The sequence below is a fragment of the Apus apus genome, chromosome 2, assembly GCF_020740795.1.
Source record: "Apus apus isolate bApuApu2 chromosome 2, bApuApu2.pri.cur, whole genome shotgun sequence".
Classification (NCBI taxonomy): domain Eukaryota; kingdom Metazoa; phylum Chordata; class Aves; order Apodiformes; family Apodidae; genus Apus; species Apus apus.
In genome coordinates this window covers 229,896-250,356 of record NC_067283.1, presented here as the reverse complement: position 1 = coordinate 250,356, position 20,461 = coordinate 229,896, and the positions used below count along the sequence as shown (strand labels likewise).

The window sequence follows — 20,461 nt, the reverse complement described above, 5'->3', positions numbered from 1 at the left end:
TGTTCCTTGGAGAGGCCTTGGAAGGCAGGAGAAGACTGGTTCAGCAGACAGAACTTTCAGAAAGGTAAAAATAAGTCAAGCGTTTTGTTTTTGTTGTTTTTTTCCCCCAGAGGGAGCACAGATCATGCTTGCACTGAGGAGGAGGAATGCCAGGGAGAGGGAAAACGCTTTAGGGAAGAGAGGAGGAGGAGAGTCCTGGGGCAATGCAGGATGTGTCCCTGGAGACAGGGACTGCGCTGCAGGCAGCAAAGAAGGGGTGGCAATGGGGGCTGTGGCAGGAACGGCTGGGAAGGGGGTCCGGAGCTGCCCTGGTGTGTGTTGGATCAGGGAAGACCGCTTCGCTTTGGAACACGGCAGGAGCGAAGCGCTGGCTGAGGTGTCGCCCCCGTCCTGCGCCCCGGCCCTGGCTGCAGCGGCTCGGGGGGCTCTTCGGCCTTCCTGGGCATAGTGCGGCTGGGGGACTCACGGCCGGGCCGTGCGGGTGTCTCCGTGTCTCCCGGTGCCGCCCCCGGGTGCGGGTGTCTCCGTGTCTCCCGGTGCCGCCCCCGGGTGCGGGTGTCTCCGTGTCTCCCGGTGCCGCCGCGCGGGGGCGCCCTGCGGCAGCGGCGGGCGGGAGCACAGCGCCCTCTGGCGGACGCTGCCGGCGCCGCGCCGGGGGCCCTGAGCGCGACCCCGGCTCCCCCGGCTCCCGGTGCTGCTCTGGCCGCTCCGGGCTGGGCGGTGAGCGGCGTGGCGGGCGCGGGCCGGTCGGGCAGCGCCGCCTCTCCCCGGTTCCAGGCTGCCGCTGCGGACAACGAGGGGCGGGCGGGCGGGCGGGCGGTGACAGGGCCCGACCCCGACCCTGCCCCGGGGCTGCAGCCGTGCCCCGCGGGGGAGGCCTGAGCGCGGCCCCGGGGCCGGGCGAAGGGCAGCGCCAGCCTGCCCGGGACTCGGTGCCCGCGGCGGCGCGGGGCGGCACCAGCCCCATCCCCGGCCCCGTTCCGGGGCGGGCCCAGCCCCGCGCTGGCTGCGCGCCGGAGCGCGGCCCGGGCATGCCGGCGCGGCGTGGGAGCCGGCAGGCAGCGGGCGGCGTGCGGGGCCCCGCTGCGCCGCCTCCCCGGGGCCCCGCACCGGCAGCGGCCCAGAGCGGCGGGCGGCCCGGGGCCATGGGGCAGCCCCGCCGATGACCATGGCGGAGGGCTGGCGCTGGAGCCAGGCGGGCCGGGGCCCCCCGCGGCCGAGCCCCCGCCGCGCCGTTAGCGTCTGCGAGTCGCTGGACCTGCAGGGCGTCCCCGCCGTCCAGGCTGCCCTCAAGGCCGCCCAGCAGCAGCGGCGCCGGCCCAAGAGCTTCTGCGCGGCGGGGAACGGGCTGGCGGCCGGGGCCCTGCTCCCCCCGCCGCCCCCCGCCCGGGCCCGCAGCAGCCTGCTGGACTTCTTCAGGCTGCGCTCGCCCCGCAGGCAGAGCTCGGCGTGCCAGGAAGGCGAGGGCGCGGGCACGACGGCCCTGCTCGACGGGGAGGACGGGGCGCAGCGCCCGCGCCCCAGCAGCATGACCTTCTTGCCCTCCGCCCGGCAGCCGCACCCCGCCGAGAGCCCCGGCTTCCTCCGGGGGGGTTCCCTGTGGGGCAGCCGCCGCTGGAACCTCTTTGGGGGCAGCGGCCGGAGCAGCCCCAGCCCCAGGAAGAATTTCAGCTCCCTGCGCAAAAGCTTCAGCTTCCGCCTGCGCCGGGGCCACGAGCTGCGGCGGTCCGAGTCCGGGGGGCTCCTGCGCCCCGCGCGTCTCCGCACCAAGAGCGAGGGGGACGCCAGCTCCCTGCACACCTGCCCCAGCAAGCGGGACCTGCTCTACCCGGAGCTGAGCAGGGTCGGGGGCAGGCTGCACGCCGACCCCGGGCAGGCGGGGGGACTCTGGAAACTCCTGACGAGCCGCTTCCGAAGGCGGGAGCGCGGCAGCCCCGGCAGCGCGTGCCCCGCGGACCCCCACGGTGCGGCCGAGCCCGTCCTGCTGGGCAGCGGCCCCCTGCGAGCCCTGGGTAAGTGAGCGCAGGAGCGGTGCTGGCCCGGGCAGAGCCCCCTGTGCCCGCCGGGGCTGCGGGGATGGGTGGCCGTGGCCTGTCCCAGCTGAGATCCTGAGCGGAGCACAGGCACCCGGTCGTGCCCTGGTGCTCGGTGGGTCTGCGCCAGGGAGCGGCGGGCTGCTCCGTGTCCCGGGTGCTGGAGGAGCCATGGCTTGGATAGCTGGGAGGGGATGCTTTGGGGATCCGGGTTCCCTTGCTGGCCAGACACCAGGGAGCTGAGCATGGGTCCCATGTCCTTCTTGGTGTCCCAGCAAGGGCAGGACTAGCTGAGCCTGATGCAGCAGTGTTGGAGGAGCAGAGGTAACTGAAACTCTGTAGGAAGGGGAGAGGGATCTTGTAAGTGGGCTCCCGAGCCTGAACTGTTTGGGATGTTGCCAGAGCAGAGGCATGGAGCAGCACGAGGGGTTTGGGGAGCACAGAAATGTGGCTGCAGCTCCGTGCTGGGAGCAGCCTGGTGCCAGGCTCTGGGCAGTGCTCTGCCCGGCTCTGCTCTGGGGCTGGGCAGGGGCGGTGTTTTGGGAGCACGGTGGTGCTGTGCTGGTCTGGGACAGCCTGTGGAGAACAGCGGTGGCATCCTGAGAGATGTGGCAGAGGGAGAGGGTGCAGGACCAGCTGGGGAGCAGGGACAGGACCCCCGTGGGGACCGAGCAGGCGATGGGGACCGGCAGCCGAGGCAGCGTGCGGGGCCGCGCTGCCGGTGCCGCTGTGCCCTGTCCCCTTCCCTGGCCCTGCAGGGGCCGCAGCCAGCAGGGACCGGGAGGCGAGAGCAGCAGCCAGAGGCTTTTTAAGGCATTGAACGCCGGCCTGCGCAGGGAGCTGGGGGCTGGGCCGGGACCTGCCGCGCTCCCTCCCGGGCACACGGGGCAGCCGCCCCGCCCGGCCGGGTTCTCATCGCTCTGCTCCGCGCCCTGAGCATGGAGGGGCAGTTCCCACCGAGGGACCCGCGGACGCCCAAGGCAGCAGCTGCCCGGGAGAGCTTTGTGCCCGGGATGCTCTCCAGAAGCGCCGGGCTCCAGGACCAGGCAGGAGCAGCGCTGCTGGCAGCCGGGGCTCCAGCACCCGGGCAGGGGCTCAGGGAGCTCGTTCCTGCAGGTCTTCCTTGTCCCTGGGGCTCGCTGTGCCTTCCCAGGAGCAGTCCTGGAGGCCCAGCTGGGTGGCCAGGGCCACCTCTGTGCTCTGCGGGGTGAAGGAACGGGCCCCTGGTGCCACGGTCCCGGGGTGTGCTCCTCCCGGGGGCTGTGCCGCTGGCGGGGGGCCGGGGCTGGGTGCTGGCTGGGTGGCGGGAGGTTCCCAGGCGAGGGGAGGCTGCTCTCATGGCTGGGGAATGTGGGTGTATCCAGGCAGGGAGGCCCGGGCGCTGCCTGTGCGGCGGGGGGCCTGTTCCTGCTTGCCAGTGGCTTCCAGCAGGAGCTGGGCCAGCAGCAGCCAGCCCGGTGGCCGCATTCCCAGGGGAGCAGCTGAGGTGGAGCACTGGTGTTGGTGTCCTCACCCCTTACCTGGCTGCTCCCCTGGCACAGGTTGGGGTCCCGTTGGGTTGGTTTGCTGGGGAGCCCAGAGGGGGCTCGGAGTCCCCTCTAGCAGTGACCAGCCCCCTAATGCCAGACCACTGCTTGTCAGGGTGGCTAGTAGTTGCCGTTGTGGCTCATACTGGAGGCACAAGCCTGGGGATGACCTTTTCAGGCTGCTTCTGGGACTGTGGCTCGTTGGAGCAGAGCAAGTGCTGCTTGCTGGAGCTACAAAGATCACACTTTGGTTTGGTCTTAGAACACCATTTTGCCATTATCTGCTTGTCTGTACCCAACCGAGCTCTGTCCGCTTGGGATCAACGGAATGTGCAGGAGCAGAGGTGAGATCTGTAGCCAAAGCCACTAGTGCTTGTCCCATTGTCCTGTCTCCCCATGGTCCCTCCACTCAGCACCTTGGTCTGTGAGCTCCAGACACTCCAGAGGCAGCTGGGAGCCTCTGAGCCAGGGCATGGTAGATTGAACGTCACAACGTTGTTAGTGCTTCAAGAGGGACTTGCTGGATGCAGCAGCTCAGGAGATCTTTGCCCTGTTCCAGGCCAGTAGTGTTTCTAACACCCTTTCAACATTTCCAAAATGGTGCTTGTGAATATGACTTAGTGCTCGAATTGCTAGAGTAGGGTTAATGGTTGGACTAGATGAGCTTAAAGGCCTTTTCCAGCCTCAGTGATTCTGTGATTCTAAGAAAACTTGGGTGCTTCTTGTGGGTGCTGCCCACCTTAGCGCTGGGAAAGCTGCTGGTGCCGTCCCAACATGCCCTCCCGGGGGGTGCAGCTGCACTTGTGGTTATCAGCTCTTTGAAAAAGCTGAATGTGTGAGTCCAGGCAGGGATCCAAGCCAACACTGCTCCCCTGTTTCCAGTACCTTTGTTTACAGCAAACTGGGATACCCATCCAGGGCCGTGCTCTGCCAGGTAGACATTCCCAAGGGACAAAACCGGGGAGTTGGGACCGTCTCAGTGCTGCTCCCCCAGCCCCGCTGAGACCCCCTTGGACTGCCTGGATAATGTTGCCCCCTGCTAATGGAGGGGTTCAGTCTGCCCAGGCACGGGGAGGGGGGTCAGGGGAATGCAGTTTCTTACCCCAAAGGGATTCAAGGCGCTGGTCTCTGTAGCGAGGTGAAGGCTGACGGGGAGCCTGGGCGGTTTCTGTACGTGCACCAGGGGAGAGCGAGAGCCCTTGGAGCGGGAGAACTGTCAACACAGAGTCCAGCCAGCTTGGGCTGGACACAAGTAGTCATGGCCAGCGGTTCAGAGGGAGGTTTCTAGGCACAGGGGTGTTGGCTGGTGCAGTTCTGAGAACCCCCCTGGCAGCCACTGGCCTGGAAAAGCCAGACTGGTTTGGGGTTGGAATCTTCCCTCTGCAGGAAGGGATCAGGCAGGGAGTTCAACATATCCAGCAGTGGGATTTGGGCTCCACAGCTCAGGAAGTCTTTCTCACAATCATGTTCCTCTTTCCCAGGAAGATGTCCTGCTTTTTAAGGTTGAAAGTAACTCCTGCTAGGTGTTTGGCCACACAGAGGACTAACGTGTAGGGCATGTGTGAGAAGACAATTGGGAGAAGAATGGGGAGTTTTTACATTAATAAGGTGAAGTTTGCATAGCAACTTGGGTAGATAATGATATGTATCATCTCCTGTTTGTACCTGCCTCAGCTTAGCTGGGAGTGTTGGTGAGGAGCAGGGATGGCATAATGGATTTAGAGACCATGCCTCGGATGCTGAATCCAGTCTGGTATCCACGGCTCAGCAAAACTGAAGAAGTCTGGAAGTTACCGAGGAAGGAGTTGTTGGGACGCTGATCTGAGAGGAGTAATTCTCGGGGTGGGATGGGAGATGTGTGCAGGAGGAGCAGGGCTGTGCTGCTTACAGTCTGCAGGCACCCATCACAGGAGGGAGCTTCAAAAACCAGTGCAGAGCTGTTGGGATCTTCACCTGCCTTGGCTCGTGTGGTTAAACAGCGAGAGCTGAGGTCAGACAAAAGTGGAGCAGGTTTTTACCAGCAAGGGAGGTCCCCACAGAGCACTCATGTTGGGAAGCGGTGGGTTGTTGTCTCTCCCCATCACCAGCTCTGCTGGGTTGTCCCTTCCAGCAGACCCTTTTCAGCTGTTGGAGCAGAGAGAACTCTGTGTGGTTCTTTGGCCTGTGTGTATTTGGAGCTGGTCTGGAAGATGGTGGGTGATGAGGGGCTCCGAAGGCTTGGCTGGCCTGGAGCCCTGCCTGGCACATGGGGTGGTGGCCCAGCTGGGGGGCTGAGGAGCAGGGGTGGCAGCTCCTCATCCTGCCCTTTTTTCCCAGGAACACACAATATCCTCCCCTTTCGCTGCTGCAGAGCGTTGGAAGCTCTGGTGAGATAATCCTTGCTCGGATCGTATCCCACACAGGTACCCACCCTGGCTCAGCCCTCTGATGGGAGCACCAGCCTTGCCCATGGAGAAATCTCCCTTCCTGCTGGCGGTGCCAGGGCTGAGTCGTTACAGAGCCTGGAAAAGGGGCTGTGCCCGGGCACATCCCACACTGCGCCCTTTTATCTGCCTGTGCGGGCAGGTGGGCACTTGGGAACACTTGTGTGTGGGCACTGCTGTGTTTGCACAGCCTCTGACCTGCTTTCAAGGCTGGGTTTGGTGTGCAGGGTTTCAGTGTCCATGTTAGTTCAACAGTGGCTTGGATAACGAGTTGGTTAATTATTAGTTGCTGCATGTGGAGACCAAATGTGTCTGGCACTGCTGCTTCTGCAGCTCAAGGTAGATGAACCTGCTGTGCTTCATCCCGTGAAGGGAACACCCCAGTGAGCAGTCAGTGTGCCCAGCCAGACCTGCCTCCTGCCAGCTTTGCGGGGGTGCAGGCAGCAGGGGGTGCAGGACATGGCACACCGGGGCTCAGGCTGTGCACCAGTCCCTGTGCCAGGGAGGGGCTTCAGCCCAGGGCTGGCACTCTGGTCTCTTCTGTGGTGCTAAATAGCGGGAGAGGGAGGAAGGCTGGCTGGGAATGTTTTCCTGTGACATTCCAAGTGATACAGCTGGCCCAGCAGTGATGCTAATTGAGTAAATCACTGCTGCCCGATGCCTACATGAGCCAAGGGAGGGGGCTGCCCGTGGAGGTGTTACCCAGCTAGGGGCAATCTCTGCTAAACCAGCTCATACCTGCACCTCCTGCAGCTGTGGCCTGTCCCTTCCTCACCTCCTTTGGGTGTGGAACACCCACAGGGGACAGGCTGCAACCTCCAGCTGCCGGGACTGACCCTGACCAGGTGCAGGAGGTCGCCACGTGCTGCGTTTGAGGAGCAAACAACCAACCCCGGGGATGGCAGGAGCTGACATCAGCAGGTTGTGTCAGTGCTTTTGGCAGCCAGAGACCTGGCCTGTGGCTGTTTGGGGTGGTTGAGAAACTGCTCAGGAGGTGCGTTTCTGACAGCTCCGTGGGTGTCACCTGTGCCTGCCTGCACACGGCGGCTGCGCTCGCCCCTGCCAGGAGCTGCCGGTGGAGGAGGAGAGTGAGTGCTGGAAAACTGTGGGACAGGGATCTGTGCTGGGGAGTTCCCTGAACCCCAGGCAGTGGAGCCGTCCCTGCGGGTGCAGAAGGCTGCAGGACATGGGGTTCAGGCGGTGTGAGACCTACAGATGGCACGTCATGGATAGCCATGGCTCACCCTGAATCCCAGACTGGTTTGGGTGTGAAGGGACCTTAAAAATCATCTAGACCCACCCCCTGCATGGGCAGGGACACCTCCCACCAGCCCAGGCTGCTCCAAGCCCCATCCAACCTGCCCTTCAACACTGCCAGGGATGGGGCAGCCACAGCTTCTCTGGGCAGCCTGGGCCAGGGTCTCCCCACCCTCACAGAGGTGAGACTTCCTTAATCTTCCTAATATCTAATTAAAATCTCCCATCATTCAGTTTGAAACTGTTCCCCCTTGTCTGCGTGGGGTGCACAGGTTGTGTCTGTCCCCTTGTGTGATGGGAGGGGTGATCAGCCTGCCCTGGGAGCAGAGCAGGTGTCAAAAGGACCAAGGGTCAGTTACAGTGAGAGATCGGAAGGACTCAGGTGGGGCTTGGACCCCAGCCTGACATGTGAAAGGGCTCTGGCTCCTCAGGCCATCCCGGATTAGCTGATGGTCTTGATTGTCTTGAGTACCTTGTTGTGGGTGGGAATGGTGTAAGTCAGGGCTTTGTGTTTAGAAATGGTGATTCTTCAGGTGTTGCAGGGACTGCCACATCTGGACCCCACTCTTGAGGCACATGGGGCAGGAGGACGTGCTGCAGGTGGGTGGTTGATGCAGCTGAAGCTGTTTGTTTTTCCTCCTGGCAGCTAGAGCCACGGTTCTCCCCGGTCTGCAAGGAGTGCTAGAGCTGTGTGTGGGAGCATTGCTTTATTAATGGAGGGACCTGGGGAAGCTGAGCTAACGCCTCCAGTTTTGGGGAGGTTCAGGTGTAAAGCCCCCAGACTCTGCAGGAAGATGGTCTGGAGCCAGAGCTGCAGACTGGACACTGAAGCCAGCAGCCAGGCATGCAGGGAGCCTGATCCCAGTGCCATTCCCAGGTGGGGGCAGGAGCCAGCAGCCAGCCTTCCCCAGGTATAGGGGAGATGCTTTGCACAGCAACGTGTGCTGTGGATGTGTCCTCCTCCACGGAACAGGAGGTGCTGGAGGAGGACAGCAGAGAGGGTGGAAGGTTCACAACAGCTTCTGCACAAGAAATGATCCCACAGCTGGGACTTGATGTGTGGAGAGGGGCTGTGGTGGAAGGCTGGGCAGTGCTGGTCAGGCTGGTGAGGGATGTTGGCTTCACTGGCTGGTGCAGGGCTGGGGCATCCCCTGAAACCAGGCCCAAAGCAGAGGACAGAGGGTTTTCAAGGAATGGGTGCTTCCACTGCTGAAGCTCCTTGATGAAGAACGATGTGGGAGTGAGGTTTTGCATGGTTTTCAAAGGGGGCAGAACAGTTACTCAAAGATGAGGAGTTTGAGGTTTGCTAGATAGACCAGCGGATGCTGCAGGGCTGAAGCAGTCAGCACCCAGACACACTGGGGTCCGTGTCCTGTCCTCTCGCTGTGTTCCTGCTCTTCCTGGGTTCCCAGGTGCTGGAGGTGCCACACGGGGCCTTTGGGCAGCTCTGAATGGCAGTTCTGGGTGGTGATGTTGGGCAGCCCCGGCCTCCCCCTGCCCACAGCAGAACCTGCTGTTCCCATCCTGCTCCTTCGCACCAGCCGGGCTGTGCTGGGGCACAGGGGCCCGGGGTCCTGTCCCAGGCAGAGAAACTGGGGTGTTAGGGCTGGGGTGTCAGGGCTGAAGAAGTGTTGCTGAGTTAGTGTTTGGTGAACTCCAGGTATCAGCGCCATGTTCTTGGTTTTTTTTGACACGATGGAACGTGCACTGTGGCCTGTGGGTGCTGGTGGTTGCACAGGTGCCCATAAAGGCACCAGGGAGGATCATCCATTTTCCCCTCAACCAGCAGTGGACCAGCAGACTGGGGTGCAGGCACAGAGGGCAGGGCCCCCCCAGCCCCCTGGCCACCAAGTGGATGATTCCCCACCCAGCTCCAGGCTGCACAGCGCCAGGTGAAGGTCTGGAGGGGGAGAGGGCTGTGACCGTGGTGTGTCTGGCCTGTCCTTGGGTGCTGGGGGGCAGGGGCATAACCTGGGGTGCAGGCAGTCCCTGGCCAGCTCCTGGCAGGGCTGAAGAGCTTGGTGTTGCCCTCCAAGCTGGCAGGGTCTGGTGCCATCTCCTGCTGTGCCCTGTGTCTGCCCGCGGCGCTTGGCTCAGGGCAGCTGCAGGGGTTTCAGCTCGCCTGGCCAGTTTGGGCAGAGCTGGTGCCAGTGCCCAGAGCTGGGACTGCCCTGGAGAGTGATGGTGGGGTTGGGGATGCCAGGAGGAGCTGCCAGGACAGGGCAGGGGGGGAGCAGAGCCCCCCCTTTGGTCCGAGTCCCACCACGGCCCCAGGTGGCTCGAGCCCAGCAGCCCTAGGGCTGTTGTATTCGGTGGGTGTTGCAGGGTGACCTGGTCCCTGTCTGACCCCATCTGAGGTTTCTGTTTCTGCAGGGATTTGTGGCAGCCAATCAGGCCAGTTCAGCACGGGCTCCTGCAGAAGCAGTGCTCCTCAGGGCTCTGGTCCCCAGAAATCTTGTGCAGTTTGAACACCATTAACCTACAGCAAGTGCTGCTGCCTCGTGTCACCCCCATGCCGGGCATCTGCCTTGGGGTGCAGGATGTGCTTCCTCCTCCAAGGAAAATCAAGGACTCCGGGTTTGTTAGGAGTGGCTGCTTCTGGTATTCAAGGTGTTCTCGAGGCTCTTGCTCCTCCTCCAGGGAGTCTGGTTTTATTTGGGAAGTCTGTTGTTTGACCAGCTCCTGGAGATTGTTTGGATGTAAATGAAGTGTGATTCCTACGGCAGAAGAGGGGGTGTTTCCTGAAGCTCCAAGCCCTGCCTGATTGTTCCAACCTTCTTAAGACTGTGACAATCAAATTACATAACGTGCAGACAGTTAATTGTGTTCACTTTCAATCATGGGCAGAGGTCAGAGCATGTTGCCTGCCCTGCCTGCCACGCACTGCTGCTGCAGCCGGGGTGCTGTGCTGGGATGCTGCTCCCACCCCGTGTCCCCTCCATTCCCGGGCTCCTTCTCAGCGTGTGCCTCCCAGAAAGGGGCCTGGTGCTTCCATCATCCCAGTGCCTGGAGGAGGGGGATCCTGCAGGGCCTTTTGTTGCCCCTGCGGGGAGGATCCCCAGCCCTGGGCTCTGTGCTGCCCTTGGCTCCACTGGTCCTTCCAACCGGAGCTCCAGCTCCTGAGCCTCTGGGCATGGGCAGTGTTGGGATCTCATGGAGCTTAGTGTCTCTAGACAAGGTGGAAGGGAGGGAAGAGCCATAGGTCTCTTGCATGGAGGGAGCAGGGGGAGTGCGGCAGGAGCCCTGTTGGGATGTCAAGAGACACACCACAGTGACCTGACAATTTCTTCTCTCTGTTCTGCAGATTCGTTTGTGAACAGCCAGGAATGGACCCTGAGCCGCTCGGTGCCTGAGCTGAAGGTGGTGAGTACTCATGACTCGTGCCTCAGACACCCCTGCTTCTCTGATGCTTCTCCAAATCCCCAAGAAAATCCCACGTTTTATTGTGGCCAGGGGAAGCACACAGGGGCTCCAGCCTGGCGGGTAGAGGGGGGAGGAGCTGGGTCTGCCCTGTGCTGGAGAAGGCCAGGGCTCCTCAGCAGCTTGTGCTTGAGAGGGTGTTGATCTGGGAGAGCTCATGGATGTGGAGGTGGAAAGGCAGTATCTGAGCAGATCACCCTCCCTGCTGGCCATAGCAGAGCCATCATTCCTGACCATATGCTGCTGCACGGGTCAGACCTTCTGGCATGGCAGATCCTGAGGCAGTTTGGGAATCATCCAGAGTTGTCACCCACAGAGCAGCCATCCAGGCATGGGAGTCACCACCTGGGAGGTGTCACCTGTCCCCGTGAGCCTCCCTGGCTTCAGCTCTGTGCTGGCACTTCCCTGGCCTCTATGGGCCACAACTGCCCTGCAGTGACCCTGCTGTGGAGGGATGCTGGTGGCATGAAATGTCAACTCAGGTGCTTTGTTCTGCCAGAGAGAGGGAATGAAACTCCTCTGGAAACCCCAGGCAATGCTCCAGGGTTGGGGAAGAGCAGCTGGAAAGCTGCCCAGTAGAGAAAGGCCTGGGAATGCTGGTGGCAGTGGCTGGAGATGAGCCAGGGTGTGCCCAGGTGGCCAAGAAGGCCACCAGCATCCTGGCTTGTGTCAGCACTGGGGTGGCCAGAGGAGCAGGGCAGGGATCATCCCCCTGGGCTGGGCACTGGGGAGGGGACACCTGGAATCCTGGGCTCAGGTCTGGGCCCCTCAGGACAAGAAGGACATGGAGGGGCTGGAGCGTGTCCAGGGAAGGGCAAGGGAGCTGGGGAAGGGGCTGGAGCACCAGTCTGAGCAGGAGCAGCTGAGGGAGCTGGGGGTGTCCAGCCTGGAGCCAAGGAGGCTGAGGGGAGACCTGCTGGCTCTGCAGCTCCTGAGAGGAGGTTGGAGCCAGGGGGGTCAGGCTCTGCTCCCCAGGAACAAGGGATGGGACAAGAGGAACCGGCCTCCAGTTGTGCCAGGGGAGGTTGAGGTTGGATCTGGGGAACAATTCCCTCCTGGCAAGGGTTGTCAGGGCCTGGCCCAGGGTGCCCAGGGCAGGGGGGAGTCCCCATCCCTGGAGGGGTTTCCAAGCCCTGGAGATGGTGCTGAGGGACATGGGGCAGGGGTGGCCTTGGCAGGGCTGGGGGAACGGTTGGACTTTATCTTAAAGGTGTTTTCCAACTAAAAACATTCTGATCCTGTAGCTGGCCCCCCAGGGCAGGTTTCCCAGGGCACATCCTTGCCAGGCATCATCTCCTCCAGGTGGGATGTGGCCTGTGGCAGAGGGCCCCCCCCCCACCCCTGCTCTCCCCAGCACAGCCCATTCACATGGAAGATCTGTTCCGCTCTCGCACTCCCTGGCAGCCCTGAGCTCCCTCTGGAGCCTGTTGGCAGGAATCCCTCCAGACCTTTCAGGATGAAGGGTTTTGCTCTTCATCTAAGAAACAAGAAGCCGTTTTGCTGGATGCACTGGCACCACTCTGCCACCATTTTCCTTGTATGCAGTGAAGTAAAAATTAAATCAAACTTCAGATACTAGTTTCTTAGTTTGGCTTGGAAAGTGTGCGTCCCTTCCCAGATATCCTTGCAGCTATTCTGTGCATTTCCTTCTGACAGGTGAACATTCTGCAGGCTGCAGAGGAGTGTTGCGAGGTAAACAGCCTGAAGGTTTTAGTCCTTCCTCCATGAGCACCATCCTTTTCCCACATTTTCTGTGACCCCTGGGTATCTCCATTGCTCCAGGGTTTCATCTGGCCAGTGCAGCTCTTCCTCTAAGCCCGGAGACCTCTCAGAGCCCTGGTTCAGTCCCAGCATGGCAGGTCCTGGGTTTTTGGCTTGGTGTCCAAGGGGTCTGTTCCCTGTCCCTGGAGGCAGGTGGGATGCAGGGAGATGCTCAGCTAGGCCAGGTCTGGCTGGGCAGCCCAGTAGTGATCCAAAGCCACCTGGTTCTTGGTCCTGCCTGTGTGGTGCTCCACCAAATGCACCACGTGGAGGAGGTGTCTGCAGCCAGGAGCCAGCCCTGCGTGGGGCTCTCAATGCCTGGCAGAGCTCGCAGCTCATGGTGGGGGAGGCTGGCACAAAGCACCTGCTCCGTGTCTGATCTGCTGGTCCTTGTCCCCGAGGGACACCTACACTGTGCCTATGAACTGAGATTCATAATTCCCTGAGTACAGAAAACCATGGAGTCACTGTGGGCTTCTGTTTCACGGCACATAAAGCATTGACCACAGCACACATCCTCTCCTGCAGGAGGTGAGGATCTTCCTGCTTTATCCCCTGCTCCTGTTCCCGTGTGCACCACAAGTGGTCAGTGTGCTTTCTCTAAAGTTTTGTTTAAACTGTGCTCAGCAGCTTTTCCAGCCTCAGTTTTATCCTGGAACTTGCTCCATCTGCTGCTGGCAGAGAGGAGTCTGTGTCTGAGAGACAGCAGCAATTCCTGCAGGCCTGGCCTTCCCTCTGGGAAAGGCAGGAATGGTGCCTCGTCCCCAGCCCCAGTGAGGACACCAGCCTCGCTGGCAGGCTGTGTTCCTGTGTTCTCCCAGTGTGTCCTGGGACAGAGGTTTCCAGACATCTTAAACACCAGTGAAGCAGCAAGTCCCCACATCCATGCTAACTAACCCTGGGGACAGAGAAGGGAGGATGCCTGCAGAAGCTTTTGGGTGGATGATAGGCTGGGCAGGAGCAACAAAAAGTTGATGGGACAAACCCTGAAATCTTCAGTAGTGAAGCCCCCAGGCTCTGGGTTTCATGGGGCAGCATGGGCAGGGGCTTCAAATGGTGGTGTTGGTGTGTTGGACACCCACCTCAAGGATGTCCATGGGGGCACTGGGAGCCTGGTTTAGAATCATAGAACCGTTGAGGTTGGAAAAGACCTCTTAAGATCATCAGGTCTAACCATCAACCCAACCCCACCATGCCAACTGAACCATATCCCAAAGTGCCACATATACATGTTTTTTTAACACCTCCAGGGATGATGACTCCACCACTTTCCTGGGCAGTCTGTCCAGTGCTTGACCCATGTTTCAGTAAACAATTTTTTCCTAATATCCAATCTGATTAGAACATGGAGTCACTAAGGTTGGAAAAGATCAAGTGTAGGGTGCCCTAAAGCAGGAGTTGGTTACGTACGAGAAGATCCGTGGTGAGGTCAGGCTATCCAAAGCCTGAGGTGGATCAGGTGCTTTTTGGGAGGCTGTGTGGAAAAGGGGTGGAAGCTTGTTTTGCCCAGGTACCATGAGCTGGTCCCCAGGATGGCTTCCTCAGCTCCGCAGGGTGAAGGGCTGGTAGGAGGTTGCCCTGCCAAGGGGTAGGGTGAGGGGCAGCTCTGCGTCACCCCGGCGTTCCCCCCCAGCTCTGTCTGAGCAGCGCTGCAGCTGAGGCCAGGGGAGCACGAGGTGGGATGCTCGGGAATCCAGGAGCCCTCTCCAGGAGCTGCTGTGTCCCTGTGGGTGTGGGGCATAGCTGCAGGGCAGAAGCTGACAAGTCAGGACTCGACTATTGGCGAGGGAGGCAGAAGATGCCCTGTCAGCCCAGGCTGCTCTCCCCCCGGCAGGCAGCCTCGCTCACAGGCCCCCTGGCTCTGGAGGTTTTTTGAATCATTGGGAAAATGCTGGCATTGGGAAAAGCTGGATTGTCTGGCTGACCCATCCTGGGGCACGTTCATTTGTAGGGTGATCCAGAGTGGCAGAGCCCTGACCTAGTGCGTTTGAACCCGATTAGAAGTCAGAGCTGGGTGTCTCTCAGCTCGCTCAGAAGCTGGTGCTTGGGGTTCTGCCAGTCCCTGCTCCTTCTGGCAGGGGCTGGCACCCCCAGCTGCAGCACCCCAACCTTTGAGATGAGCGGGGCTGGGGCAGGGGGGCTTTTTCCTTCAGGGTTGGCTGTGGCTTGGGGGGGCAGGTGTCCCGCCAGGAGCAGAGGGCTGAGGGAAGAGCTGGTGTGGCACTGATGGGACTGCGCCTGTTTGGGGGAGGATGAGGGTCCTCAGCACCCTCTGTCTGGGTGTCTGCACCCCCGTGCCTGTGTGACTGAGGCCAGTTAGTGCCCCCAGGCTCCTCAGCAGGTGCCAGCCGGGCTGTGCCAGCCTCTCTGCCCTTCCATGACCATCTCTGCCCACCATCATCACGGGCCCGACTGCTGGTGATCTTCTCTCAGGGGTGGCCTGGTGTGGAGGGAGGTGTCCTGGGCGCAGGGGTGACACACATCTGTGTTTCAGGGCATCGTGGGGAACCTGTCCAGTGGCAAGTCGGCCCTGGTGCACCGCTACCTGACCGGCACCTACGTGCAGGAGGAGTCTCCCGAGGGTAGGGTCTGGTTTCCAGGGTGCCTGGGGGTGGTCTGGGTCCTCGCTCCTCTCCCCGACCCCTCTCTCTGCACCTCATCTGCTGCAGGGCTCTGCAGCCCCCCTGGCCCTCCTTAGGGCTCCCCTCTGCCTGCTCCCCCTCACTTGGCTGCCTGTTGCTCCCTTCCCAAGGTGGCCGATTCAAGAAGGAGATCGTAGTGGATGGTCAGAGTTACCTGCTGCTGATCCGGGATGAAGGAGGCCCCCCTGAGCTCCAGGTAGGAGACCCACCCCTCCTGTTCCCCTCCCGCCACAGGGATCGGGGGGCTCCTGGGGGGAACCCGCCTGGCTCCCTCTGGGGAGCCCGTCTGGGGGCACAGGGGCTGCGGGGCCGGAGGGGGGGCTGCCCCGTGGCAACCACTGGCCCCGGGGCCTCCCCGCGCTGCCAGCGGCTCCGGGCGCCGCGTCCTGGCGGTGACGGCCGGCCTGTCTCCCTCAGTTCGCTGCCTGGGTGGATGCCGTGGTGTTTGTCTTCAGCCTGGAGGACGAGATCAGCTTCCAGACCGTCTACAACTACTACCTGCGGCTCTGCAGCTACCGGAACACGGCGGAGGTGCCGATGGTGCTGGTGGGCACGCAGGGTGAGAGCGGGCGGCGCGTCCCCCCGCGTCCCGGAGAGCTGGGGGTGCCGGTCCCGCCAGGCGCGGGTCCCACTCCCTGAACCAAACACTGGGCAGAATTACCCCGGGGGTCCCAGCCCAGGGCCATGTGGGAGACAAGTCACAGAATCATAGGATCATCCTGGCTGGAAGGGACCTTGAAGATCATCAAGTCCAACCATAACCTAACTCCCCCCACCATGACCTGATTTACCCTTCAGTGCTGAAATCACATCCTTAAGCACCACATCTGTATTTCTTCTGAACACTTCCAGAGATGGTGACTCCACCACCTCCCTGTTCCACTGTCCAACCACTCTTTGGGTAAAGAAATTCTTTCTAATATCCAGTCTAAACCTCCCTTCAGGCCATTTCCTCTCATCCTGTCATTGTTCAGTTGGGAGAAGAGGCCACCACCTCTCACCTTCCTACACCCTCCTTTCAGGTAGCTGTGGAGAACAATGAGGTCTCCCCTCAGTCTCCTCTTCTTCAGACTAAACAATCCCAGTTCCCTCAGCCTCTCCTCATAGGGCTTATTCTCCAGACCTTTCACCAGCCTGTTCTTTTGTGTTGTCCTCCAAGGCCTCAGCTGTCAGTGCATCCTAGCAGACCTGGCCTTCCCAGTTAACTGAGGGTGGTTTCTCCTTTCTGACTTTGATCTGTAGGATATGGCCATGAGACCTAAACCCATCCATGCTGGCAGGTCCCTTTGGTCCCTGCAGCTGAGGCCAGTCTGCAGATGGGTGCACTGGCTGGTCACAGCAGCCATGACCAGTGCCAGTGGTTTCTGCTGCGTGCAAACCCCAAGTGTCCTCACACAGAGGGGGCTGTGGTTGGACCCGAGGTCAGGCTGTTACACCCCAGCACTCTCTGCTGTCACTGAGTGTCCTGTTGTCTTCAACAGCTGCACGGCTCACAACGGGGTTGTGTGAACTTGTGGTGCTGTGTCCTGTCCAACATCCTGGCTGCCTTGCCAGCCACACCTCACACTGCTTTCTGCCCTTGGGCTTCAGAAATGTCAGTGCCTGGATGGTTAGGAGACTTGAATAAGCTCATTTTAAAAACAGTTCATTTGAAAAGGTTCATTTAACCCATTTTTCAACAAACGTGGGACTGCAACCCCAGGCATTTATAGTAGGAGGGTGTCCTCTGGAGGTGGGTATCCAGTGTGTGAAGAGGGGCAGGTCAGGACGTGCCCTGGGACCTGTGGATAGCTGGGACACCGGGCTGGCTGCTTAACCTCCTCTCCTCTGGTTGCAGATGCCATCAGTGCCACCAACCCGCGGGTCATCGACGACTCCCGGGCGCGGAAGCTCTCCAACGACCTGAAGCGCTGCACGTACTACGAGACCTGTGCCACCTACGGCCTGAACGTGGAGAGGGTCTTCCAGGATGGTACCTGCAGGGGGGTGTCCGGGCAGGGTGGGCAGCAGTGCCGTCCCCACAGGGCTCACGGTTCCCGGCTGGAGCAGCGTGCTGCCCGAGGCAGCAGCCCTGGGAGGGGAGGGTCTGCTGAGCCAGCTCAGCGCTCGGCAGAGCAAGTCTGGAAAGAAGGACAGGAGGGGGCTGTGGGCACAGCTGGTCCTGCCTTCTGCCAAGCTTTTGGTGTGGTGTGTCACCACGTTTGTTCAGCTTGTTGCTTCAGATCGGCTATGTTGTGTCCCTTCTTGGAAGGACAGTAGAGTGAGGAACAGCAGCCAGTGGGTTTGGGAAGGGACTGGGGCAGCCTCTGCAGGATCAGGTGCTTCTGTTTGGTGGGCTGCTTCTCGTCCTTTTTTATGCCAGGGTGGAACAAATTGTGCTTTGGGGTTATTTTTTCTCTTTGTTGACCCCGGGAGCATGGACGATGCAACTTGGAGCAGTGTGATGTGTGAGATGAAAGCTCCATGTGAGACCCAGACCCAGCTTCTCGCTCTGGTGCTGCTTTGTCATCCTGGTGGTAGAGCCTGAGCTGCTGCTTGAAGGCTGAGGAGGGAGCACCTGCCAAGTGCTGAGCTCCGTTTCTCTCTGGGCCTGGTCACCAGCTGCAGGCGTGGCCGGGAAGGAGGCGAGGGAGCAGGTTTGTGCTCAGGGGGAGCAGTGAGGCAGAGGAAATCCAGAAGACCCCAAGGAATGTGTTGATCAGAGACTGTTGGTACAAACCCAGTGTCAGGCTGGGCTGGTGCTGGTGCTGCAGGGACTGGTGGGCTCAGGCCACCCCCCAGGGGCTGATGCTGTCAGGAGGCTGGGGAGCACTGAGTGGAAGCCCAGAGGGATTCCTGCCTGCACTCAGGGCAGCAGAACTGCTGCTGGAGTGTTGTCAAACCTGGGTGTCAGCACCTCAAAAGGACACAGAAAAACGGGAAAGATGTAAAAAGAGCTACAGAAATTAATCAAAGGCTGTAAAATACGCCTGATAATGAGGCACTAAAAGCAATTACCCACTGAATAAACCAAAAAGAAGGCTGGGGGGGTGACTTGACTACAATGTAAGAGTATCTACATACCCATCTACATGGGTAGAAAATCAGATGCTCATTCTCTGCAGCTAGCAGAGAGTTCATGCTAGAAGCCATGGCCAGAAAAATTCAAATTTTAAGGAATCTTTTTTTATTAATAGCCCTCTTTGCATTAACTGTTGGAAAAAAAACGTGCAGGGAAGTGCTGCATCTGCATCCAAACCCTGGGCAGGTCCCTTTGTGGCAGAGGCTCTCCCCGTGCCCAGGGGACTGGTGCTGTTTCTGCTGGGTGGGGCTGATGGCTGGTGGTCTGCAAAGGCTGGTCTGGGAAGCAGAGGGACCCTGCTGGGTCTGCAGGAGCTGCCCGTGCGCTGCCGTTCCCGGGACACGATTCCTGCTGCCGGGCATCCCGGCGGGCCTGGGTTTGCCATGGTGGTGCCCTTGCCAAGCGAGCTGCTCGGAGCTCTGGAGAAGTGCAGGGTGATCACTGGGAGCTGTAAATAGAGCTGAGGGACCCACCGTCTCCTAGGAGACCTGAAGGGAATCTGAGGTCCTCGGAGCTCTCACCTGGCTGCTCAGCTGCGGGGCCACGGAGACGCTCCTGAGCTCCTGTGCAGAGGGAGAGAACTGGGCAGGAAGGGCTGGTGAGGAGCTGAGGAAAGCTGAGCCCACCTCACTGCTGTCTTAGAACTATTCAGGAACTTCCAGGATTGTTTTCACTTGGAGCTGACTTGACAGGATGAGGCATTTTCAGCGTGGGCAGGCAGCTTCTCCCTGTGATCACTGGTGGGTCCTGATGCATCTGTTCTGGGATCTGGAGGAGGCTGCAAGTCCTGGTGGTGTGAGGAGCAGTTGTGGTGCTCTTGGTTCTTGGTGTGTCACTGGGGACTGCACCTCCCCTCTGCCCAGGTACTCCTCCTGGTGGTGTCTGTAGAGGGATTTCTCCAGAGGTCTAGGACAGAGGGCTGTGTTGTGCTTTGAAGCACCGTGTGGTGCCCAAGTGCTGGTGGGCACAGGAGCACTGTAGGTGACACTGGGCAAACAAGCACCAAGGGATTTACCTGGGCAGAGGGTCTGTGGCCAGGGCGGGGCTCGTTGGCCATCACAGAGCTGCCTCTGGCCACCAGAGACATTGGGATAAGAGATGATCCCAGAAGCCTTAGAGGATGGCAGGAATTGTCCTTGAAAAGGTCTGGCTGATGCTTAGGAAGTGGAGGAGCCTTTGCCTGGCAACCAGAAGAGCAAAGGTGCCTCAGTGAGGGTTGGTGAGATGTCACCACTGGTGTGGTCCTGCTGGCCTCGTGATTAAGTCTGTTGTTACCATCAAGGTGTGAGTGACAGGGCAGAACCTTTGCCAGGCTCTTGGCCCAGGACACCACTTGCTGACGAGTGTTTTTGAATCTTCCCTGACCTCCTCTCCTTCTCCCACTGGTGGCCTTCTCAACCTCTCTGTTTCCAGAGACCATTCTCACCTTGTCTCTGCCTCTAAAATTGGACCTATTTGTATTCTGGATAATGAGAAACCTCCTGCCATGATTGTGCCTGCTCCAGTGAAGCTCTGGGGAGCCGTCCTGTCCTCTGTGGGTCATCCCCCAGTCCTTCCTGCCCTCCCCTCCTGTGGGTGTTTGCACCTCCCGTGTGTCAGACCTGCCCATTTCCACATCTCCTCCCAGGCTCTTCCCCATGGAGACAGTGTGTCCGGGGTGTGTTGTGACCTGCCTGGGTTAAAGCTCTTGGGAGCCAGAGCAGGATCCTGGGGGTCAGCAGAGGACACGTCCCACCCCTGCAGTGTCCCAGCCCCTCATGCTGCCTTTCCTGGGGTCCAGGGGTGCCTGAGCTCCCAATGTGCCTGGTGTGTGTGGAGCAGACCTGGTCTGTGCAGTGCAGGTGGATGAAGCCAGAGCAGAGGATGGAGGGGAGGAGAGCAGGTTAATTTGGTCAGTTGGTGTGTGCAAGGGGGGTTCCTGCTATTTATGAGAGTAATGTTTATCTTGGGAGTCTGGATAGGCTCCCAGCTCTGTCAGGGGAGCAGGTGGCCCAACAGGCCTTTATCTGTCCCTAGAGGGTACCTGACACTGCAGCATGAGGTGGCAGGACTTGGCAGGTGCTGCTGGCACCTGACTTTTCCAGATGGGTTCAGTCTCACCACATGCCTAGTGCAGCATCTTCTGTCTTCCTGGAAAGAGGGTGTGGCAGGTCCTTCATGGCAAGGGTGCAGGATGTCAGGGTGCTGGGTTGGACCTGGGGTGTTCCCAGTGCCTTTGGTCGTGTTCACCTGAAAGGTTCCTCTTCTGTGATGGGGGCATCTGGCCAGCGTGCAAGAGGAAATGAGGAATGGGGAGGTGTTCTCCTGAATTCCCAACAGCCCAGCTTGTTTGCTGTCA

At 60.3% G+C, this 20,461-nt stretch overlaps 1 protein-coding gene across 3 annotated transcripts in view; it reads left to right on the top strand.

Annotated features, from left to right (window-relative positions):
- AGAP3 (ArfGAP with GTPase domain, ankyrin repeat and PH domain 3) overlaps positions 1-20,461 on the top strand; it is a 117,430-nt gene that overhangs the window by 36,008 nt on the left and 60,961 nt on the right. For 2 of the 3 annotated variants that reach the window (XM_051611000.1, XM_051611001.1), the window contains exons 2-6: positions 10,544-10,602; positions 14,915-15,002; positions 15,173-15,258; positions 15,480-15,621; positions 16,900-17,034. In XM_051611000.1, coding sequence (XP_051466960.1) covers positions 10,544-10,602; positions 14,915-15,002; positions 15,173-15,258; positions 15,480-15,621; positions 16,900-17,034 — 510 coding nt within the window. Of the gene's footprint in view, positions 1-1,010; positions 2,013-10,543; positions 10,603-14,914; positions 15,003-15,172; positions 15,259-15,479; positions 15,622-16,899; positions 17,035-20,461 lie in introns of those variants that run through there. The other variant, XM_051610999.1, reaches the window with a different exon arrangement.